The 25,061-nt window shown below is 44.2% G+C and overlaps 1 protein-coding gene across 6 annotated transcripts in view; it reads left to right on the plus strand.

Annotated features, from left to right (window-relative positions):
- Positions 1–1,190: 1,190 nt before the first annotated feature.
- The window catches only part of ARSB (arylsulfatase B), a 96,842-nt gene continuing 72,971 nt past the window's right edge, over positions 1,191–25,061 (plus strand). For 4 of the 6 annotated variants that reach the window (XR_005225965.1, XR_005225966.2, XM_037902957.2 and 1 more), the window contains exons 1-4: positions 3,429–3,757; positions 8,886–9,072; positions 11,370–11,560; positions 15,011–15,218. Coding sequence is in view for 4 of the 6 variants with exons in the window: in XM_037902957.2 (XP_037758885.1) it covers positions 3,485–3,757; positions 8,886–9,072; positions 11,370–11,560; positions 15,011–15,218 (859 nt within the window). In the remaining 2 variants the exon portion in view is untranslated. Of the gene's footprint in view, positions 1,256–3,413; positions 3,758–7,892; positions 7,996–8,885; positions 9,073–11,369; positions 11,561–15,010; positions 15,219–25,061 lie in introns of those variants that run through there. The other 2 variants (XM_043546797.1, XM_037902958.2) reach the window with 2 other exon arrangements.

Genomic DNA, 25,061 nt, shown 5'->3' on the forward strand with positions numbered 1-25,061 from the left:
CCTGCTGTCAGGGTGCCAATGCCTGAGATGATGGGGCGCCCAGGATTTCCAGGTTTATGGATCTTGGGTAGTAGATAGAATATCCCAGGTCGGGGTTCCAGGGGTGTGTCTGTGCGGATTTGATCTTGTGCTTTTTCAGGAAGTTTCTTGAGCAAATGCTGTAGATGCTTTTGGTAACTCTCAGTGGGATCAGAGGGTAATGGCTTGTAGAAAGTGGTGTTGGAGAGCTGCCGAGCAGCCTCTTGTTCATATTCCGACCTATTCATGATGACAACAGCACCTCCTTTGTCAGCCTTTTTGATTATGATGTCAGAGTTGTTTCTGAGGCTGTGGATGGCATTGTGTTCTGCACAGCTGAGGTTATGGGGCAAGTGATGCTGCTTTTCCACAATTTCAGCCCGTGCACGTCGGCGGAAGCACTCTATGTAGAAGTCCAGTCTGCTGTTTCGACCTTCAGGAGGAGTCCACCTAGAATCCTTCTTTTTGTAATGTTGGTAGGCAGGCCTCTGTGGATCATTATGTTGTTCAGAGGTATTTTGGAAATATTCCTTGAGTCGGAGACGTCGAAAATAGGATTCTAGGTCACCACAGAACTGTATCATGTTCGAGGGGGTGGAGGGGCAGAAGGAGAGACCCCGAGATAGGACAGCAGCTTCTGCTGGGCTGAGAGTATAGTTGGATAGATTAACAATAGAAAGGGTGCTTAGCTGAAGGAAACTGGGAAAGGCCATACAGCTGACTTAAATTATGAAGCCCAGCTCTAAGAAAAGGGCTGAGAGGAGCTCCTGTTTCAAGAGGCAGATAGATTTCCCTAAGGCAAGTGGCCTGAGACACCTGCTAGTAAAGGATCGCCTGAAGCCTAATTAAAGAAAAGGCTCCAGGTGAGGGAAAAGCTTGTACAGGCATTAAAGCTGGCTAAATTTCAACTCAGCTCTAGAGGGAAGAACTAGAGAGCCTGTTTAATGGAACCCAGCCCCTTACTTATGTTTATGACTATTGTTAATCAATAAGGCTGTTAGAAGAGGGGTTCCTTGTTGAAATTTTGTCTGGACTGACTGTAACCCAGCTGAAGAGAAAGAGGCTGAACCCACCTGCCATGCCATGCCTAACTGAAAAGGGGTGCTCTGGTTGATCTCCCGGTCATCACAATTATATTTTCAGTTGCTTCTAGTTCTTTAATTGTTGAGTGCTCTGTGGTGGAGAATATGTATGCTGCTTTAGTTGCATTGATGCAAGAAACTGAATGTTCTTTTACGTAGGTTGATTGAGAAAGGGAAACAATCACCCAATTCTTCTCTGTAGCTAGGGTTTAGTAAATCATATGTACCCAATATACCTGTCAGAAGCACTGTAGAGTTTTTATTGATGTTTTGTTCCAGTTAGTGTAGTTATGCTTGAGCCTCAGATGTTACTCCTATGTACTGAAGTTGGATTATGTTGTCATATAGTTTTATAGATTGGCTTCTTATTGGTGTAAAAGGTCCAAAGAGCTTTTCTTCTAATTCTTCTGAAGCCAGCAGGAAGTACTCCAATGATTTTTTTTTTTTTATGATGCTGAGGAATGTACAGTTCAACGTGTATTCTGTCTCTAAGTTTCAAATTCATTTTGGTAGTTTTTTGTTTTTTAATCAATATTTTTACCTTGGTATACAGGTTGATTTGTAAAACCAAGTACTCGCAATATGTTTCTAGTAACTGTAGATTTCCTTAAACCCCATTTTGTGTGGGTAATAGACTAGCCCCACAGAGCAGGCATTTTAAGTCTCAAGTGTTTAGAGGAGGTCCCAGGGTTGAGAATTAGGGTAAACATCCCTGTCTGTCTTCTCTTTCTTGTTTGAAGGCCTCTGTATGCGTATGTTTGTTAGTGAACTGGTATAGACATTTAATTATGTTTTTCCACTGGTTTTGCTTTTGTAGCCATTTAAAGTTCAGACCTAAGTGCCAAATGTTGTCAAAATGTTTTGAAAAATCTGCAAAGCAGGCCACTATTTTTTTATTGTCAAGTACCTTGGATTTGTTTACTGCTGTGTTTTAGTGTTTAAATAATTATATTATCTGGCCACATGATTTCTTCAGCTTGAGTTTATGGGATTTCTTTCAGTTTTTATGTTTACATTGGTTTGCCAAATAGAGTTTGGTACACTATATTCCCAGTGTTTTTATGAGAATGTCAATTTGCTTTTATGACAGGTTTTAGAGTGGTAGCCGAGTTAGTCTGTATCAGCAAAAAGAACAAAGAGTACTTGTGGCACCTTTAGAGACTAACAAATTTATCTGGGCATAAGCTTTCCACTGCATGCATCTGATGAAGTGGGTTTTAGCCCACGAAAGCTTATGCCCAAATAAATTGGTTAGTCTCTAAGTTTCAGAGTAACAGCCGTGTTAGTCTGTATGTTGCATCCGATGAAGTGAGCTGTGGCTCACGAAAGCTTATGCTCAAATAAATTGGTTAGTCTCTAAGGTGCCACAAGTACTCCTTTTCTTTTAGTCTCTAAGGTGTCACGTGTACTCCTCGTTCTTTTAGTTTGCTTTTAGCTTTTCAAGCTGGGTTTTTTTGGTTTGTTTTTTGTTTCTTTGAAGTCTGTCCAGACTTTACTATTCTGGATTCCTAGATTTTGTTTATATTTATTGGGTTTGAAAATGATTTTGTATATAATTTTTATCTGATATAATTTTGTTTCTAGGTTTGTCTGGTATTTGTTTCTATCGAGTGTTGGGGTTTTTTGTTTTTTTTTTTGGGGGGGGGGGTTTGTTTGTGTCATATGAATTATCTGAATAAGAAACTAATTGATTTGAAATTTCTCAGTGGTTCATGCTGAACATCATGAACCACTGAGAAATATACACCTGCGTATATTTTCTGTGTATTTTTGACTGGGTGAGTCCTTTACTTTGCTGTGGTTTTTTTTGACAGTCCTAGTTAAAGAACTTTTCTTGTTTTCTCCCTCTTTCTGAGCAACAGTTCTGGATCTGGTTGCGAGCAGTGGGATTGCTTTGTGACGCTCTTCAGGGGTTTGTAGATTTTTATTTATTTATTTTATTTTTAGTGGCAAGATTAACCTCTTTGTACAGGGATGTATCTCTCTGGAGTTCGAGGGATGGCACTGTCAGCGTCCCTTCATAATTCTTCTGTGTCCCCATAAAAGCTTATTTGGGGGTCTATGCAGTTTGGGTGGTGCTGAAGAGGTTGGCAGCACTGGCAGAGTCTGTCAAGGGAAGGAACTTCTCTGGATTTGATTTCTGGATTTGATCTCTGCCTGCTTTGCCCTGTGGGACGTGGGGCAGGCCTGAGTCCCGGCGCTGTGGCTGGCGCTTTGCTTGGTAAAAGGCGGGGCCGCTGGGCCGCTTCCTCCCTCTGCTCGGGGCGGGCCTGGGAGGCCCATCGCCCTGTGCAGGGGGCGGGGTGCTGAAGCCGCCGGTCCTGTGCTGGGGGCGGTGCCGCCGCCGGCCAGTTCCTGGTTGAGCGGCGGGGCAGGCGGGCAGCATGCTGAAGCGGCCGGGGCCCGGGCTGGGCTCAGCGCGCCTCTCGCTGCTCCTGTGCTGGCTGCGCCTCTGCCTGGCCAGCAGCGCGGCGGCCCCGCACCTGGTGGTGGTGCTGGCCGATGACCTGGGCTGGCACGACGTGGGCTGGCACGACTCCCTCATCCGCACCCCGCAGCTGGATGCGCTGGGGGCGGGCGGGGTGCGGCTGGAGCGCTACTACACGCAGCCCCTGTGCACCCCGTCCCGCAGCCAGTTGCTCACCGGCAGGTACCAGGTAGGGCAGCAAACCCGGTCCTAGCGCCGCCTGGGCAGCCCCCAAGCCTAGCGGGGCTCCGGGGGCGGGCAGGGGCTCCCCGGAGTTGGGGGGGGCGTTCCCCGCAGTTGGCGGCGTGTGGCACTGGCTCGTCCCTCAGCTACCTGGGTGGGAAGGCCTCTCCCGCCCCTCTGAGCCCTCCCCAGTCTCAGCAGGGAGGCTGCAAGTCGGTACCAAGTTCTCACCGAGGGCCGTGCTGCTGCCGCCCCCGGCTGGCAGTGTGAGGCGCTTCTCTCCGGCGGCGGTGCCTTCCCCCGTCCCAACCAAGGGTGACCCTTTCTTAAGCTCCATTGGTTGTAGGGCTACCTTGCTAAAGGTATTTAGGCAGCTAAAGATGCAGGGAGGTACCTCATGGGGGTTTTGAAAGGCCCAAATGATTTTTAGACCATGGGATTTAGGCTCCTGGAAAAACTTACCCCGAGTTCTCTGCATACGTTAGCTAAGTCCAACAGAATTAGTGGAAATTATTATTATTTTTAGAGCCACGTACAGAGGAAGAAATAACAAACCCTCACAGGAATTTGGGCTCTTTTAGTAAAGATGACAGCGTATAGTGACAGATCATATAGACTCATTTGGGTGGGAGAGCCCTCTAGTGGGTTCTTGTAGTGTCTCCCTCTGCATGGTGGCAGGATTGTATTATAGTAGACTAGGATAGGCAATAATTTTTGCAGGGGGCCACTCCACGAAAATTTTGGTAAATTGTCATGGGCCACACACTTCTACTATATTAATGGCAAGGGTGTGGGGTCTGGATGCGGGGGGAGCTCTGGGCTGGTGCAGAGTGTTGGGGTGCAGGTGAGGAGTGTGGGCTCTGGGAGGGAGTTTGGTGCAGGAGGGGGTTCTGATCTGGGGAGGGGGTTGAGGTGTGGGAGGGGGTGCAAGGTGCAGGCTCTGGCCTGGAGGCATGTACCACAGTCAGCGATGCAGCAGGACTCAGGCAGGCTGCCTGCCTGCCACAGCCCCATACTGCTCCTGGAAGTGGCTGCAGCCAGCTCCTGCTGGCACTTCTCTACGGTGCGCCCCTTGGGGGGATGGGAGCAGCGGGTCTCTGTGAGCTGCCTGCCCCCGCAAGCGCTGCCCCAGCAGCTCCCGTCGGCCAGTTTCTGACCAATGGGAGCTGTGAGGACGATGCTGGGGGTGGGGGCAGCACGCGGAGCCCTCTTCCCCCGCCCCCCACTTCAGAAGCATGCAGGGATGTGCCAGCAGTAGCTGGTCGCTTCCAGGAGTGGCATGGGGCCACAGCAGGCAGGCAGCTTGCCTGAATGCCCCGCTGTACCACGGGACTTTTTTAGTGGCCTGGACTCAGAGATCACGAGGGGGCAGAAATGTTAGTCATGGCAGGCCAGACAGAAGTGTTAAATGGGCCGGATCCAGCCCACGGGCCGTATTTTGCCCACCCGTGTAGTAGACACTTGTTAGTAGCAACATATCAGTGCCTTTTGCTATCTACTCGTAAGTGGCTATTGCTGTTATGGGGAGTGTCGACAATTCGAAGGGAAAAGTGTTTTATTATATGGGTTAAACTTGTCAGGTGTGTATCTAGCCTATTGCGTATCATCAGTGGTGGTGGTGATGACCAATCAAGAGAACTTAACTTCTTGCTTGTCAGCAAGACCATACCATAGTAGCTTCCTGTAAATTCCCCAAGCAAAAAAATTCTGTAATGTAAAAGCTCTGAGCTCTTCAGATTGTATATAAACTTCTTACAGTAGGACTGAAAACTGTTTTGTCAGAATTACTTGTCCTTTCAAATATCAAATCTAATTAAGTTTCTTTTATACAGTGATGGAGCACTGTAGAAGTTAAGTGCCTTTGAAACTTTAAAAGAAACACAAAGATCTGATAGTGCAAATATTTGATTTAGTGATGTGATCCCTACTGACATTTCTAGAATGGTGAAATTTGTGTGCTGTTTGGTTTTCATTTTGTAACTCACCTTGAGAGAGGGCTATGGGTGTTTAATATACATGAGTTTCCTAGCCTATAAACAATCATCTGCACACTGGGTAATTCTCTGTTGGCTTAGCTATGTTAGAAGAATGGACTAATGGTAGTGAACACACCCATTTAGCTTTGACCTTTTTTCTAATGTGGATGTTACAACACATTTTACTTCAACTGAGTTGATCAAAGTATACCCTATATACTGAATTTTGGTAAAAGATGTTACATCATGTCTGTATAAGGCAAAAGGTCAAGACTAGCTAACACACCCTGACCTATTCCTGAACTGTTAGTGTAACAAAAACCAAACTACAACAGTCTTCTTCCACCCGGATCCATCACATTGTCCTACCTGGGAATTTGAATATGTGATGGTGTGGAGCAGGCAGGGAGAGGAACAGAGAAAAGGCAGGTTGGAGAGGAGCAAAGGTGATCCCATGGTTCTTTAGCCATCCCTGGCCTGGACTCTGGATTTATGTTCAACTCTACCTTCCAAAGCACTGGGATAGGTAGTGTGGTGCCATTGGCTGCCCCAGCCTATCATGCACACAAACCTCGTTTGTAACATGGACATGCTATCCTAACGAGGATATATGCTGCATAGAGAGGCTGATCCCTGACTGAAGTGAGCTGTAGCTCACGAAAGCTTATGCTCAAATCTGTTAGTCTCTAAGGTGCCACAAGTACTCCTTTTCTTTTTCCTTCCCCCTGTCTCGCAACTAGGAGTCAAGCCACACATTGCTTTATGCTTCATTTTCACCCCTTAATGTAAATATTTTGGAAGTGCTTGTGACTTTGTACAGACTTGCAAAGGAGGGATGCTGTCTCATAGTGTTCTCTTCCTTCTGTGTGGCTCCTGGCTCACTCTTTGAGGGATTTTTTTGTGATTTTTTTTTTTTTGATTCCTCTGCATTGTACAGTGGCAGAGAGCATTTATCTTAAATGCACAAAACTTTAATTTTAAAACCAAGATATTTGTTACATCAGCTATTAAAAAAAAAAAAAAAAATTGGACTAACACAAAAATGACTTTAGAACCAAGCCATAAACAGTGATAACATTCTCTTGTCTAGGTATCTTTGTAGAAGCCAAGTCATACAGTTTGATTTACCCTTCTATAAAATGTCAGAAATCCACTTCTCTATCTGTGCCCTAAACACATGACAAATTAAAAAATAAATAGGAAAGTCTTCTTTAATGCAGGACTAGACTTTATATTGAGGTCATAATAAGCCTTCTTCCTCCCTCTTTCCCTGACTCTTCAGACTTAAAGGTCCTGTTCATAGCTTGACTCAGATATACAGCCACATTTTGATTACTGAAATTCACCTAAATGGGGGGAGTGTGTGTGTGAAAACACTTCCATGGAGCCTTGCATCATCCATCTGATTTACAGAAAAATGGGCATAGCCATGTGGGATTAGAGCAGTGGTCCATCTAGTCCAGTGGTCTCCAATCTTTTTACGCACAAGATCACTCTTTGAATTTAAGATCAACCCAGAATCTACCCCGCCCCTTGCCTGAGGCCCTGCCCTGCTCACTCCATTCCCCCCTTCCCCCTTGCTCACTCTCTCACTCACTTTCACGAGGCTGGGACAGGAAATTGGGGTGCAGGAGGGAGTGCAGGCTCTGGGCTGAGGCCTAGGGGTTCGGAGTGTTGGAGGGGGCTCTGGGCTGAGCTGGGGGCAGGAGGTTGGGGTGCAGGAGTGAGGGGTGCAAGCTCTGGGGGGGGAGTTTGGGTGCAGGAGGGGGCTCCAGGCTGGCTCAGAGTTGGGGTGCAGGAGAGGGTGAAGGGTGTGGACTCTGGCAGGGAGCGCTTTAACGTGCCTTGTGTAGTCACAGCATAGCGCTCAGAGCTCTTTTAAAAACAAACAAAAAAAAAAACCCCAAACCACCTCCACGAGGGGAATAGCTACCAGCGCTGGGAATGCGGCTGCACTGGTACTTTACAGCGCTGAAACTTGCACTGCTCAGGGGTGTGTTTTTTCACACCTCTGAGCGAGAAAGTTGTAGCACTGTGAAGTGACAGTGTAGACAAGCCCCTCGGCAATGCCCACCGAGACATGCCTGGACTTGTGTTTTCCAAGCACATGGACTGAGTATAAAACAGACACAGTGGCCACATGCTGGGCCTTTCTCCTTCATCCAGCTATGCTGCAAGCAACAAGGACACTCTGAAGACCCCAGCTGAGGGGACTGACTCAGATTTCAAGGGTGAAATCTGTGTATTAAGGACTGCAATATCCAGTGGGGTGAGAGAAACTGCTTAGTCTAGTTGTTGCCTAGTCTAATAGGGTTGAGAGTTTAGACTGCATGCTTATATTTTATTTCTTTTGGTAACTAACTCTGACTTCTTGCCTATCACTTGATATCACTTAAAATCTACCTATTATAGTCAATAAACTTGTTTAACTGTTTATCTTTATCAGTGAGTTTGTATGAAGTGTGGGGAAAATCTGCTCAGGTTTTGCAAAGGCTGGTGTATATCCACTTTCCATTGATGAAGTGGTGAACCAATTAATAAATCTGCACTACCCATCTTCAGCAGTGCAAGATGATATATTCCTGAGGTACAGTGCTGGGGGGGATTTGGCTTTGGTGCCTTTCTCTTTGTGATTCACGAGTGGCTCTGGGAGCACTCGTGCAATCTTGCTGGGTGCTGGGTCTCCACATGTGGTTGTGCTGAGTGATCACAGCACCTGGAGGGGTTTGCTTGTGGTCACTAGCATGGCATCGTGAGAGACAGCCCAGGCTGGAGAGAGTTCAGGGTTCACAGTGGTCCCACAGTCCCAGGCTGCACCCCAGGGATCCCATCAGTCACGATACTGAGTTTTTGGTGGGCTAAATAAACATGTGCTTTCTTTACTAATGATGGCTTGCCATCGTACAATTGTAAGCCAACAAGTAGTACAAAAATTTTATAGTCTCTTTCTTTGGAAGAAAGCTGGGATTTTATCTGATTCCTGTGCAGGCAGTCTGTAAAGTACTTCTAGAGTCTTCTAGCAAATGCTTTATGTAAGATGGAATTGTGAGACTCCAGACTACTTTTATGTGTATATTTTTAAATATTGATACAATGCTTTCATAGGATACATTGTCATCATGCTGTAACTAATACCTGCATTGGGTTTATTTTTCCAAGATCCATACAGGTTTACAACACCAAATAATTTGGCCTTGCCAGCCCAGCTGTGTCCCATTGAATGAGAAACTCCTGCCTGAACTGCTGAAGGAAGCAGGATATGTTACCCACATGGTAGGGAAGTGGCATCTAGGCATGTACAAAAAAGAGTGCCTCCCAATCCACAGAGGATTTGATACTTATTTTGGTAATGGCCAGATTTACTTTTTTTTTTTTTTTAAAGTACTTTTACTAACCATATTGAAAGGGGAAATATTTTTTAACAAACTCAAAATTAACATATAGCCAGAAAAACAATGTTTTAGCTGTTTCAGCACATGATACAAAATACAGTTTTCTAATTTAGCAGACTACACTTGATAGATAGATGTTGATATCCAAAAGCCTATTGCTGAAAATCATCTGATTTTTTTTTTTAAACCCACAGAAGCAAATATGTTTATATTTTAAGCTCCACATTTAACTTGTCCCATTGTGCTCAGTTACTCCACATGTTGCATGAGTGTGCTCTTAGAGGAAGCTTTAAACTGAAATTTTCATATGTCTAGGTTTAGGTCAGACTTCTAACATTATTGTAGTTTGTGTATTGTGTTTTTTTAATAGCAGTGTCTTAACTAGAAAAAGCAATAGGCATTTTACCAGACTCGGTCATTTTTTTTTATATATTTTCTAAATACACTATATATTTCTGGAATTCATTAGGCACTCAGATACTACCATGGTGAAGGTGTTACAAGAACCTAGATTAAATTACATTTAAAACAAACTGTTAAAGGAACTTTAGAGTTGCAAAGTTAAGCACTCAAAACTTAGGCACTTCCAGGATTAGGATACCTGTGTAACTTTAATTTGGCCCTGTTATGAGTATGCATTACAATACAGTCTTTAATTGCATGAGCTCATACTGTTTTTTCACAGGACTCCTGCCTCATTAAGTTACTGGTTAGTTATTAAATGTTTCCTTTTTATCGTCCACATTTCATATGTGACTCCAGGCCTTAATGTACACCATACAAGCACTGCACTGAATACAAAACTATTTACTTTCTCCTGGGCTTTCTGTGATGCTCTCACCGAAGTATCTGAGTGCTTCATGAACATTAATGAATTTATCTTCGCAACACCCCTCGTCACATTACGTCACGTTACCTGTGAGGTGGGGACCTGAGGCACAGAGATTAGACACTTGCCAATTTTTGTTGTTAATAATTTTGGGTGCTCGGTATGGGAGGGAGGCAATTTATTTTTCAGAGTTCTTAGCTCTTTATATGTTCAAACCATGATTCCAGTTGAGCTGTGAATGTTCAATGCTTCTGCAAATCTGGCCCCATCTGTCTGAGGCTGGGCATTGAGAGAAACTGTCAGCTACTGGTCCAAAATCACAAATGCTCTTTTTAAAAACAAAAACTAAAAACCCCATAATTTATTTCTTGTTTTCAAGAGCATATTTTTGATCTTTCCTTTAGAAAGCCCTTCCACTTCTTTCTTTGACATCCTCTGCATCTGTGGAGTTTTGCACATATACAATATGGTATAGTTGGAAGTTGTTTTGCTAGACCTTTAGTTTTTTGTTTTTGTTTTGTGGTGGGGTGGGTTAGCAGAATAAATGTTTTTGCTCAAAGTCCTGGATTTTGAAACTGAATCTGTCCCCCACACTGAGCCTAAATTTGGTTGCCTTTAGGGTATGCTTTGCAACGTTCCCCTATTATTCTGGAGAATTTTTGAGTGGTGAAGTTGGGGCTGATTTAGGGATGAGATTGCAAATGGTTTTTGAGACAATTTCATTGCTTCCAGTCAATGGGAATTAAAGCTGTGCAGTACTTTATAAGATTGGACCCTTGATGGAAGCGAAATTTGTAGGAGAGCCTTATTTTTGATTGTTAAGATCAATAACTTATTCTATAAAGAATGATTTGTTTCTTTCACCAGTTGGTGTCAGCAGTAGATCAGAAATCATCTCACAGATTACAGGAATGCCTTCCACGTGAACTATCTGTTACCAATCTATAAACGTAAACAGTACAATAATTCCAGTATTCATAGTATCTATTTAGATATAAGTGTTCTGTACTAACAAATACAGTTTACAAAACCATAACTAAGAGTTATTCTAGTTAGCTACAGGCTCATGACATGCACATCATTTTAATGCTAGTATCTTTGATTTATATGCATGCCAATTTATATGTAAAGTTATTGAACTACTTTTAAACATTTTCTGGGTTTGTATAATTGATGCATAGAATTGGATTTTGTGCTTTATTTTCAAATAAATACAAGATGAGAAATGTTAAGGAATGTTGGACTGATTAGCCTTGTTTTTTAAAAAAAGTGAAACTGATGGTGTAATTTTTCTAAGGCACAAAGGGCAATTTGCCACTCAACTCCCTTTGTGCCCTTTGAAAGTTCTCTACTGATGTATTAGTTTATATATAGTAAATTATATATTGGGTTGCTCACTTGGTCATCTTTTTCCTGTTCTAGGTTATCTTCTGGGAAGTGAAGATTATTATTCCCATGAACGTTGTGTGTTCATCAGTGCAAAGAATGCAACACGCTGTGCTCTTGATTTTCGAGATGGAGAAGAAGTTGCAGTTGGATTTGGAAACATGTATTCCACTAATGTATTTACGAAAAGAGCTGTAGATCTTATAGCCAGCCATAAAACTGAGAAGGTACAGTAACAGCAGTTGCTTTTTTGAAAACTTACTTTACAAGTTTCTTAATATTTTCATGCAATATTTATTTATAAGACTTGAGCTTGCTTTGTAAACAATAGCTGATAAATATCTAGATACAGAGCTGCATTTATGATAACTCTCACTGTCTTATCAGCGTAGCCGGCCTTGTGCTGCTTTCTCACAGGAACAAAGATCTACACTAAACCTAGAGTTAAATAGGACTTACTGTCTTACGAGTGCAGGTTTTGCAAAATAGAGATTGATCCACTAGAAAATAGGCCCAAATCAGCAAAGTGCACTTAACTAAAAAGTTCAGCAAATAGAAATGGACAGTATTGCATTGACGCTTTAATGTTCAAAGCCCTTATAGAGTAGAACCTCAGTGTTATGAACACCAAAGTTATGAACTGACCAGTCAACCTCATTTGGATCCAGAAGTATGCAATTGGGCAGCAGCAGAGACCATTTTTTAAAAAAAAAAAAGCCAGTACAGTACTGTGTTAAGTGTAAACTACAACAAAAAAAAAAAATTGACAAGGTAAGGCAACTGTTTCTGTGCTTGTTTCATTTGAATTAAGATGGTTAAAAGCAGCATTTTTCTTCTGCATAGTAAAGTTTTCAAAACTGTATTAAGTCAATGTTCAGTTGTAAACTTTTGAAAGAACAACCGTAATGTGTTTTTGTGCAGAGTTATGAACAACTTCCATTCTCAAGGTATTTGTAACTTTGAGGTTCTACTGTATTGTATAACTTGGTGCACATAATAGTTGAAAAGACTTCTACAGGAGATACACAGTGTAGGATGGGGCTGGATGTGAATGAAGAAGGTCTTAATCATTGCACAGAAAAATAATTAGCAACATAGCTTTACTTCATATAAGGGACATTCTTTATACAATGTTCAAACTCACAAGCCAGGAATGTTTCCCTCATTAGAATCATCTTCCTTATTAAGATGAAAAAAGAAAAGGAGGACTTGTGGCACCTTAGAGACCAACTAATTTATTTGAGCATAAGCTTTCGTGAGCTACAGCTCACTTCATCGAATGCTAGCTCACAAAAGCTTATGCTCAAATAAATTGGTTAGTCTCTAAGGTGCCACAAGTACTCCTTTTCTTTTTGCAAATACAGACTAACATGGCTGCTACTCTGAAACTTATTAAGATGCAGTATGCTAAATGTAAAATATCTTAACCTGTATTATAAAAAGAAGCAGAGTTGAAGTTTTTAATTTAAAGATCCCAGAAAAAATACAGAATCTCTCCTTCATTCCTCTAATATAAAGACCTTGGACCATGATATAATAAACTTTTGTATTAAACACTGCAGTTAAGTTAACCCTCCACCCCCAAACTAACTTTGTCGTTGTTTAAAACTCACAACAAGATGGTACAAATGGACTACCTTGATTTGGACAAGAACACATAAAATGCTAGTATGTGGGGCTAATTGACCTATTTGTAACAAAGGCATTATTTTGTTTTACTGCAATCTGACATATTACATTGTTAACTTAGTTTCCCTTTTAGTATGTGCATTTATAAGTGAAGACATGACAATTTTCAGAACTGAAATGTGTTTGGCTGAAGTTTTGCCAAAAAAATTCAGCCTTAAAGTGGTTCAGCTGTTTTCAGAATGAGTCTAGGGGGAAAATGTTTTATTAGTACTAAAAAAAAAAAAAAAAAAAATATAAACCAATTTAAAAAAAAAAAAACTGACTTTTTTCTTTGAGGGGTTCTAGTGGCCCAATGCTTGAAATTTGGGAGAAGGGGTGGACTTTGTCTGGGAAGTGCCTTTGTCATCTTTGTGAAAATCAACACAAATTTTGGCCAATTTATAAACCTTTGAAAAATCTCAGTTTACACATGCTCAGAGACTTGCTGGAGCTTGTCTGACTGCACTAGGCATGCTCAAGCCTGGGTTGAGCAGGATGTTCCCTGCAATGGCACCAGAACTAAGAATAGGGAGCCTCTTTCCTGTGTTATCAATGATACCCCTCCCGACCTTGTCCCTGCCTGTTTGGGCCCAGGCAGCATGGAGGAGAAAACTGCCTCATTCAAATGCGGAGGAGGGAACAAGAGCTGGGGAGTGGGGAGTAGATTGGAACTGGAGGCTGGCAGGTGAATGGACTAGGATTGTCTGGGTGAGCAGACTGGAGCTAGGGAGGTAGAGGAGTCTAGGAACGTGGTGGGATGGGGGGACTGAGATGTGATGAGACTGGAAACCAGTGGGGTGGAACTGGAGGCAGGGAGGTAGATATGAAAAGGAGCCAGAGAGCAAAGGGAGAACTGGGACTGGTTGGGCAAAGAGACTGGGACAAGGATGAGGTGGGGGGACAGGACACTGAGCTTGGATGAGGAGCTCTGGGAGTCAGGTGGCATAGGAAATGTGGGGAGAGAAACAGATTGGATGAGGATCCTGGAAGGGGTGATTGGGACTGGTTGGAGTCACAGGGTGAATCGGCCCTTTAAAGGGAGATGGGGCTGCAGCAGCTGTACACTATTAATTAGCTGCTTCCCAGCCTGAGAGGGTGGGACTAAGAAGCATCAGGTGATAGTTCTTCTATAAGGTCCAGGTATCCATTACACTGAGCAAGATCATTCTGGGGGTTAGAATCACAGTAAGTGGGAAGGTTCTGAGCCAGGTTTTATGGGAGGCTTGGTACCACAGGGGACCCAGCCTAGGGACCCAGGGTTCTATACTCGCATAGAGAAACCACAGGGAGAAAGCAGGTTTCTATGGAAGGCTCTGAGTCAGGATCTGAGAATGGTATTCCAGGGGAGCTAGCCTGAGGGCAGAGTGCTCCATACCAGAGCAGGACTAACAGAACCAATTGCAAGAAGATGCTTAGTGAAATGAAATGATCTGTCATTGGTTTAAAAATAAAAAACCTAAAAGCCCCACTTTCCATGGCGAGTTGGGCTCCTCATAAGCTCTGTAACAGGGATCTAAAAAGAAAATGCAATGGAGATTTTCATGACCAATGACACTACCACTAACCAAGATGTTTTGCACATGAAATATGACTTTATTTTGTATAATGAATCTGGGATTCAGACTTTCTACCCAAATCCTGTTTACAACTTGCTATTTGACTTACAGATTTGTGAGACTTTGCTGTAGTAGGAGAAACAGTATTGTATGTAATTTGGTCTTCCTTTTAGAAAAAGGATAGGAAGCCAAGTTGAGTGGCAGGAAGATCATAAAATCAACTGGCTTTGCTACCATTAAAATGAAAATATTCACTAATATTTCAGTGCCTTTCATAAGAATCTTTCCCAGAATTGTGTATATCTTATGCTTAGAGAAATCGGGAGGAAAACCAGACAATTGCTGTATGTTCATGTGACTCTTTGTTTTTCTTTTTTTTTTTTTTTCCATTTAATGCTTGGGTGCTCTCTCATCTGGCTTGCATACTGCTTCCTCCCCCCCTCCCCCCCCCAGCCTCTCTTTCTCTATCTTGCTCTCCAATCTGTCCATGAGCCCCTTCAGGTCCCTGGGGAATACATGAAACCATACGCTTTCATCAAAGATGAGAAGAGACGTCATTATGCGGGAATGGTGTCCATTATGGATGAAGCTGTAGGAAATGTCACTGCAGCCCTGAAGAGATATGGGCTTTGGGACAACACAGTTCTCATCTTCTCTACTGGTAAGACTGTTTAGTCAAATATTCTTCTGGTGACTCATTGAATGTAATGTCCAATAAGCTAAAGAGAGATCAATCTAACCATGAAGTGATCCATTTCAGAATAGATTTTAAATGCACAGGAGCTATAAATTTTTTTCCTAAAAGAGGATAAATCTGTTTGTTCCCTCTTAAACATAAATAAACAATTTTGAGGGAGTGTTTCTGAAAACAAAGGATTAATTGTCTAGAACCATATGCAATGAAAGGCACTGTACAAACTTACTGAGAGCCTTGTGTGAGGTTCTGGGGGACTTCAATTTTGTTTAACTTCACTTGCTTTTGAGATTACAGTAGCTCTCAAGATTGAGCCTTTATTCACACAGCTCTACCAATTCATCTCAGTCCTGATTTCTAGTACCCATTTTTCTAGGCAATATTCAAACTGTCCCTTTTTTGTGTGTGATACAAACATCCAGCAGGGACTTGAGCACACCAGGTAGCGACAGATGCCCTGTGACACAACTGCCTGGACAATTTGTGTGGCCTAACAGTCAGAAACACACACCAAGCTGTTATCTTTCACCGAGGTACATATTTATTCTTTTCTTACAAGTAACACAGGGTAATGCAGGATTAGAGCAAGGGGAGACTTCCCTGCAGCCCTCACTCCTCAGCCCAGGTTCAGCCGCTGAACTTCCTTCTGAGTTCCCCTTTGCTTCCTGTTCCTTCCATTTATATCCTTCCAATTACATCGTTAGCCCAGTAATTACCATGCAGGTGCTCATAGTCCCCACAGTGTATAACTGGCTTCAGTTAAGCCTGCACTTTCCCTAGTGCTGCAGCAAACTCAGTGACCAGGGTGCTATTAATAGTCCCCTGTCACACTTCGCCTGTGGCAGAGGCCTCCTTTGCTGTCTGTGCCCTACCCTCTTTGTGGGGCTGGGATTCTACTGGGGGTCCTGTACCTTTTGGGGCTGGGCTTCTATGGACCACCAGTGGTGGTCTCCTGCCTGCCACCCACAGAAAGTCCACTTTGAGGGTGGAGGTTTTCCCCACAGCTCTATCTCCACCAGTTGGTCATCAGGTCAATCACATCCCATGGATCTTTCCTCCGGTTTACTGGCTTATATCTACTCACATGAATTATCCCTGTAGATCCACCGTCTCAGGATCTCCCTCTTCCCTTGACGTATTTTTGCCTCTGGCTTGGGACTGTCGAGTAGGTTCGCCCACCAAGATTTCCTTATCAGGACTCCCCCCCCCCCCCCGCCCTCTTTCTGGCTTGTTCTCCATCCTGTGCCTTGCCTAAGGCTTGCTCCTCCTAGGAGTCAGTCAAGCCTCTTCCCCCTTAAGTGTCCCTAAACTAGCACTCCCTGATTCACTGCCCCTTCTTGCTTTTTTTTTCTCCTCCTCCCCCAAGTCCTCCAGTATGTCACATCCTTTCTGAAATGGTTACCATATGTCTAGGGTTATCACACACTGGACCTGGAGGGTCTAAACTCATGGGCTTTTTACACAGACCTACCGGTTGGGGTCCCTTCCCCCATTGTCTACCCTTTGTACATAAGAGGAATGGGGTCCAGTCAGTTCCTAGCATTACTGAGTAAGGCAGTGACTTCACTGTCCCTACTTGTTGCCAACTAAACTTCCCTTCTACTTCCCGGGGGACAACTACCACAGGATAAGTGCTCTTTCCCAACCATGTATAGATTAGTTATTGTCACCCCCTCCTGTCCCCACTGTGGCCTAACCAGGATGCTCTGTACAAGGGAACAGGCTGTTGCTGAATCCACAACACCCTTTGTCATTCTTTGGCCTGCTGTGACAGGAATCATCCTTATCCCAGGTTCCCCTTTCACACCTGTCCACCGATAGAACTCTGCAATCCTGCAGTCCATGCAGGCAAAGTCTCTTTATGTGCCTTTGCCCTGCAATGGAAGAAAACTACTGTGTGGGTGACCTGAGGCCATCTTATTCATCCCTTGAACTCCCTTCCCAGGCTTCGCTGCATGAGGTTCTTCAACCTTATTTTCCCCCATCTTTGGTCACGGGATACAGAGCTCTTTCCATGGAAAATCCACCTCCACATACTCCTCTGTTAATATTATTGCTGCCTCTAGCAAGTCTGTCTGGTGCCTCTGAATCAGACCCTTGTCTTGGGGAGGCTCTGTGTAAACTGTTCCAGAATAGTGGAGTCCATTAGGGTCTCAATGTCCTGTCTATCCAGTCGCAACCACTGAGTGGCCCAGTCCAACAACTTCTATCCAAAGGTCCTGGGACATATCCTGCCATTCCAACTGTCTGCCCTGAATGTTTGGTAGTATTTCTCCACTGACCAGCCCACCGGCCTAAAATAGTGGCCTTCACTGTATTATAATCTTTGGCCTGGTGCTAGCTCAGGGCCATATAGGTCTCCTGAGCCTCAGTGGCCAGATAGGAGGCTAGCTGGAGTGCCCATGCACCCTTGTCCCATCCAGTGTTAGTAGCCACCTGCTCAAAGGAGAGTAAAAAGGCATTGGCGTCATCCCCCAGAGCCATTTTACATAGCCCCAGGCCCACCATTCGATTTCCAGTCCCCCTCAGTGGAACTCACCAGCCTCTGCAGGAGACGTTGCTGTACCTGGGCCTGCTCCTTGATAAACTTCTGTAATGTTCATTGCTCTTCTACCTAAGATGACCACCCCTCCTGGATTGGGGGGGACAGTCCTGAAATGCAGAGTTCAGGTCCCAATCTGGGCTGAATGGCTCTGGGACAGTATTCGTCCCAGATTCCCTGTAGCGCTGCTCGGGGTGATGTCAACCTCTTCCGGGGTGGGGGAGTGCGAGGTGGGCCTTAGCCACCCGCGCCTCCCCGCCATACACCACAAGGCCCAGCCCCCTACTTCTTCTTTTCCCTTCTGAGGCCCTGTGCCTTGGCCAGGCCAGAAGCTGGAGCTGGGCAATAGTAAGAGCACCCCGGACCCTCCACCTGCTCTGGGTGGCATGCCCTGGGGGGGTGAGGACATAGGCTGGGGGCTGCTCTCAGGCACCCCGGCCCTCTGCCCAGGGTAGGTAGATGGTCCAGGGCTCCCCACAGCAGCCTAGGCTCCCTGGGCGATTCTTACAATGGCCCGGCTCCAACTTCTGGCCTGGCCCTGGGCGGGGACTTGGGCAGGAGCGGGACTCCTGCATGTGTCCCGCCTTTTGTCTTTTGAAAAAGTGGTCACCCTAATTTCACATGCCAATGCAGAAGTGCTTGCCTCTCCACCTGCTGTGTCTTTATCTCCTTTTGTTGTTCCACCAGCCAGTGCAGCATCTCGTTTGTTGTGCCTGGATTTCCTGCCCTCATGCAGGTCTCCCTCCAGTTTATTCCTCTCGGCTAAAGCAACCACCTTTTCAAAAGACAAAAGTGGGACACCTGTAGGAGCCCTGTTCCCTGGGGCCCCACTCCCTGACCAGGCCAGAAGCTGCTGTAAGAATTCCTTCAGGGGTGGGAACATGGGCCAGGGGCTACTCTTGTGCACCCCAGCTCACCACCCAAGGCAGGTGGAGCGTCTGGGACTCCCCACAGCAGCCCGGACTTCTTGGGTGGCTCTTACTATTGCCTGGCTTCTGGCCTGGCCAAGTGGCAGGGTCTGAGGAGGAGCATGGGGCATAGCCTCGTGGGTGGGGAATAAAGTCTGCCTCCGCCCCCCTCCCCAGCCCCAGCTGGTGCCACCACTGAGCCTTGGGCAGGCGTAGAGTGGCACTGCAGGGAATCTGGGACAAATGCTGTTCTGGAGTCATTCAGCCTGGGACCAGGCCTTGAACTCTGCATTTTGGAACTACCCAGTTCAGGAAAGGTGGTCACGCTACTCTCAGCTGAGAGAGCTACCGCTCGCGGACACGCCCCCACATGTCAGGAGGGGTCTCTGTCACTAGCCAGTGTACTCAACTGCCTGGCCAGTTCGTGTGGCGTCCTGGTCACAAACCCACACCGAGCTGTTATCTTTTCCCAAGGTGTATATTTATTCTCTTCTTACAAAGTAATACAGTGTACTGGAGGTTTACAGCAAGGGCGGGTGGGGGACTTCCCCGCAGTGTTTACTCCACTGCACAGGCTTCTGAGCTCCCTCTTGCTTTCTGGTCCTCCCAATTACATCCATTAGCCCTGTGATTTGCACCAGGTGCTCATAGTCCCCCAACAGAAAGTGTAAAATTGGCTTCAGTTAAGCCTGCACTCTTCCCAGTGCTGCAGCAAACTCAGTGACCAAGGTGTCACCACTAGTATCCTATCAAAAATTGGTTGAGGCAAAACATCTGTGTGTGTTTGTGTATACTCTTTGGCTTGACAGTAATATTACTTTGGGCCCTTAGCCTCCTGAAGCAAATTTCCATTAATAAAACCAGCTTTGATACTTCTGATGGATTTTTAATCTATCAGATTTAGACTGAAAGCTCTTCAGGGCAAGAACTGTCTCCTACTGTATGTTTAGCACACTGGGGACCCAATCTTGGTTAAAACTTCTAGGCTACTACTGTAATATTAAAAAAAAAAAAAAAAAAAAATTCTGCGCTGAATGGAACTGAATTTAGCTGAAATCTAGAAGCCTTCACAGGATTCAGGGGAATAATGCAATGTCCTGCATCCTTCAAAATGTCTTTCCCCCTCCCCACTTTATCTGATTTGGGAGTGGGAATAGCCCTTCAAAGCTTCCAACCTCTACTATACCCAGGTTTTACTTAATAGGGTTTGCTTGAGGGTAGGGCAGGAATTCCTGAACATCTCACTTTGTATTCATTTAAATATTTTGAATTTAACAGCTTTGGTGCACAGCTTTGAGGCCAAAACCTGCCTACTCAGTGGGATTGTATTCATATTCTGATCCCAGTTCAAATTAAGCCTGATACCTGTACTATGTAAACATCTTTGTTCTAGAAGGAACCCCCCATTATAAGATGTATTCATATTTGGAACTTCGTATAAGCAAAACTGTATGGAATCTGATATAATACTTACTGCATATGGTAAAATTGCAGCCTCCACTCTTGACCCCAGTACAGCTATTTTCAGTATAATTCTTTCAGTGGATTATGGACTAAAACTAAAGACATCTGAGCTGGAAACATCATAGTTACACTTAAGCTAACTGACTGAAAACTTAGTTTATGCTTTATAAAATCTAATATCTTTCATACTGTTGCAGTATACTTTTAATGACGGCTATCTAAATAATCAACTACAGATACATTTAGACAAGTGTCGGGCTGTCAGGAGAAGTCTAAGTCACAGTCTTATCCAATGGGACTTGAACTGTATTGACAATTTAAACTACCAGAAATGGAACTTCATGATTGAAACCCAAGGAAATTGGGCCTAGATCAGGCAAATCATAGGACAGTTATTCATTTTTTTCCAAGTCTTCCTACTTCACTTCACACAGCTATTCTCTACAGTAAACCATTGCATGCATTAAAGGCACAGCTTCCAAAAAACACATGTTGAAACTATTAAATCTATTCAGCTTCTTTGTAAAACGCTTAAAACCTTTTAAGTTAGATCTTTGAAAAGACCATAGGAAAGTATTTGAAAAGAGAAGCCCAAAGTCATGCAGCTTGGTGTCATATGGGGATTTTGTGCTGTTGTATCCTTGCAGGTTATTTACACAGCTTCAGTCTCCCAAAGGTGCTCCCCATAACTGGGAGTGTAAATACCTATTTGCAGCTATAACATCGGTAAAGGTAGATGTTTAATGGGGAAAATGGAAGCCCAGAATTAAGGAGGGGATGAGCCCCATAAACAGGGTGGAGCTGATTTAAGTTTAATTGTGGAGCTTAAACTCCTACTGTACCCAAAATCTCAGTTCTCATCCCAACTCCCCCTTAATGCTTTCTCCAATGTAAGGCATGCTCTCCCTTACAAGTCCCAGCCTGCTCAATCTTTCACATTCTGCAGTGTACCTCCCAGTAAGAAGAGATCCCTTTTCTTCCTGATCTTTCTCACTTTGCTTATCTTCTGAATTTACACCTTCTCTTCAGCCCCCAAAGACCAGACTTCTCAGGGGAGTACATCTTATTATCCTCCTTACTGATGGACTAGGGCAGAGGTGGGCAAACTACAGCAGCCCGCAGGACTGTCCTGCCCAGCCCTTGAGCTCCTGGCTGGGGAGGCCAGCACCCACTCCCTCCTCTGCTGTTCCCCCTCCCCCGCAGCCTCAGCTTGCCGCATGGGCGGCTCCGTCCAGGCAGAGGGGCTGCGAGCTCCTGGTGCTCTGAGTGGTATGGTAGGGGAGCGGTGGTGGGGGGCAGGGTTGGATAAGGGGTAGGGAGTCCCAAGGGGCAGTCAGGGGACAGGGAACAGGGGGAGGTTGGATGGGGCAGAGGTTTGGGTGAGGGGGGTGGTCAGGGGATGGGGAATGGGATGGTTGGGTAGGGCATGGGAGTTGGGGTGGGGGTGTGGATAGGGGTCAGGGCAGTCCGGGGAGGGGGGTTGGATAGGGGGCGGGAGTCAAGGGGCAGGGGTGTAAATCAGGGTCAGGGGGTAGTCTGTGGAGGGGGGGTGGATCAGTCAGGATTCTGAGGGGAGAAGTCAGGGGGCAGGAAGTGGGAGGGGGCAAATAGGGGGGCGGGGCCAGGCTGTTTAGGGGGCACAGCCTTCCCTGCCTGGCCCTCCGTACAGTTTCGCACCCTGATGTGGCCCTCGGGCCAAAAAGTTTGCCCACCCCTGGTCTAGGGGCTTAAACCATAGACCCTTTTTCCCCCTTACTCCCCACCCCCAGTCCAGGGCAAGGGACAGATCCGCCATAGCACTGGGAATTCCATCCAAGATGCCTCTTCCCATGCTGCAGAGACTGATTTTACTGACTTGCCTCCCAGTTTTCTCTGACCCTGGCTAATCTGCTCTGGGTTCCTCACAACCTGAAGAATTTAAGTAGCGCTTGGGACAGAGAATATAATAGCAATTGGACAGCCAGATATGTGTAAATTGGGCCTGTCTTGCCATAGTTGTAATGTAAAGGTGATAACCTGGGGCACTCAAATTGGTGAGGGAGTAAGGAGTCTTAAAATGGTGACTACAGCCCTGATGAACATCAATTTTGTCCACACTTCCCATTTAAACTGGAAATTCCTGAAGTCCCTTCTTCAAGGAGGTAAGTTCACTGGCTGTAATTACGTAAATATAGTAAAGCCCACATTTGGATATCTGCCCCTCATTGCTACAAATCCCAGCACAAAATTCGGTATTGATACTGTTCCCTACTGATTTGCTGTTGCTAGGTATGCTGATTGGTGTTACTGCTACAAATGTACAGTTGTTGACTCCTTTAATTATGGACTCTAATATAAAGAACACTTTCACTGGAGTCTCACTGAATTATTACAGAAGTTGATTTGATCTTCACTCCCAAAGAGAATAGTAGAGAGTTCAATAAAAATTCTTTCTATTTCTTCCTCTTTCTGCATGATACAGCCTAACCAGAATTCCCTTGAAAACATGCCAGTTGGCAAATGGAACTACTGCACATTTTAAAAGAGCCTTGTAAAATTTATATAGGGACTCCAAATCCTCTTTAAAGTGGTCTAATGGAAACCTCAGGCCAGAAATGAAGTAATCTGACCATTAATACAGTCTGTCTCCATAAGTGCATCACGTAAGTCCACGCTTCTGCTCTTACTGCTTTTTTTTTTTTTTGTACAGATGAACTTTTTGCACAAGTAAATAGGCAAGAGTAAGCCAGGGAACTACAGTGTTACCCAACATTATTTTATAATGCAAGCATTTCCAGTTGCTTTGTTAATCTGAAACCAGAAACGAGCTAACTATTAATTATTAAATGATTAAAATATCAGAAGTACAATGATATCAAGAACTACCAAGTGGCTAGAAAATTATGCTGATATATCATGCAGTAAACTTGGTTTTACAGAGCATCATACATACTCTGTATCCTTAATGAAATGGGTAGTGTCAGTGAAACGACTGTGTACAAACAAAGCAGACATTATGTATGCAGCAATAACTCTTTCACAGCCTTGGGCATTAAATATATGTAGCTGAAAAGAACAGGACATTGGGGTTACTCCCTTTTGAAAAGTGCCAGGGAGTCTAACTTTCAATAACTTTGAAGGGGACCTTCCTTTAAAATCATAAATAAAGGCTGTAATCTCCACCAGTTCAGCAGTCTCCTAGCTCTGTAGTCCAAGTCTTGTTTTGGAACATGGACCATAACTACAGGTGAGAATGCTACAAGTTGAAATCTGGCATCGCTATGTGTAGCACATATAATATCTTGGATGGAAACTTGCCAGCACTATAGCAAGCTAGTCTCATTGAGTTCAGCATCCATTATTTTTTCATTAAAACAGATAAGTTGTTTAACATTTAAACTTATTCCTAAATGATAAGATGGTCATAATTGCCAAAACAAAACCATAACTTTCCCTTAGAACCCTGCATGGGACAACTGTACAGCCCTGCAGCAGGACTGGGATCTCATGGGTTCCAGAGGATCTGCTGCCATAGTAACAGAGAGATTAAAGAATAGTCCTGTGTAGGGGTCTACTTTTCCCTCCCTCCCAGCCTCTCCTTCACCTCTGTTAACTGTCTCATTTTGCAAAATGTTGCAGTATGTTAATTACCATAAGAGTCCTGTAAGATGTAATGTACAGCTTTTTCCTTTCAAAGCTTAGTTTACATTTCTAAAAGAAAACCTTTCCATAACGGAACACGTGACCGACTATTATTTTCCCTCTAAAGATGATCTTATATCATTTTACATGTGATTGATAAAGTTAAGGGCAAAATTGCATTATATATGCCTGTGTGTGTATTCCAGGAAACTTTTTTTTCCCCAAAACTTAACTATTCTTGGTTTTTTTGACACTTCGAAAGACTACATTGCTTATGTGAATGAGAAATCTGTAAATGCTGTTTAAGGATTAGGATAGTTGCAGTTGTACAGAACTGATTAAATATAGTCATGCTAAAGTTTCACTAAATGCTATTTTGTGCGTATCTGATTTCAAAAGGCTTCTCACATACCAAAATTAAAAAAATCCCAGTAAAACTCCCCAATTAGTTCAGCAATATAAAAGTGTATACTGTAGAAAAGCAATCACATTATAAAACAATTAGTCGTTTAAAAACCCTGGCCATAAAACTTTTTAAAATGTGTTTTTTCCATCTTAGCACAGATTAAAGTGGATAGCAAGTTTGTGTCCATAGTACAATTTTTTTTTTAGCCATGTTTAAACTAAATATTTGTGCCTGCTCAGTGCTCAAATTGGGGCTTATGAGATGAGGAAGAGAAGTGAGAGAGGTGCTTATAGGTCCTCTGGACCCACCTTGGGTCATAAGCAGCATGAAGACACCTTCTGTAACTACCCATTCCCCAATATCTAATTGACCTTGAAAATTCTTTTGTCCTTTCCCATCCATTTTCCCTTCTAGCTTATCTCACTCTTGTTCTATGAGCTCTCCCATTGAATTCTCTTTTGCCAGGCTGACCTCCTTCCTGACATTTGCTACAGATTAGGCTGGGAACTACAGTTGTGGCTTTACATGCCACTGTGTGCTATTCTTCTGCTTCCTGGGAATAAGGTCCTAAGTATGGGCTCAAAGACCTGTAGGCCATCCTCTACCTTTTTTCCGATGGCCTCTGTATAGTCCCTAGGAAAGTGTTTTCTTTATCTTTCTAGCTGGTTTGAGAAAGATTGCCCTTCGTGGACTTCACAGGGACTACTGCTTCAAGGTAGCCTGACATACCAGAAAGGCAGAGTGGCTCTAGCAACTCAGTTTCTGATCCTGTAAGAAGAGTTAATTTTGAATGCTGTGCTCTTGGACACAGTTTAGCATGAACCTGTTTTCTTGTGGTATGGACAAAGTCTTACAGGGTTTAAGAACAA

This window comes from Chelonia mydas, chromosome 5 (genome assembly GCF_015237465.2).
Source record: "Chelonia mydas isolate rCheMyd1 chromosome 5, rCheMyd1.pri.v2, whole genome shotgun sequence".
Classification (NCBI taxonomy): Eukaryota; Metazoa; Chordata; order Testudines; family Cheloniidae; genus Chelonia; species Chelonia mydas.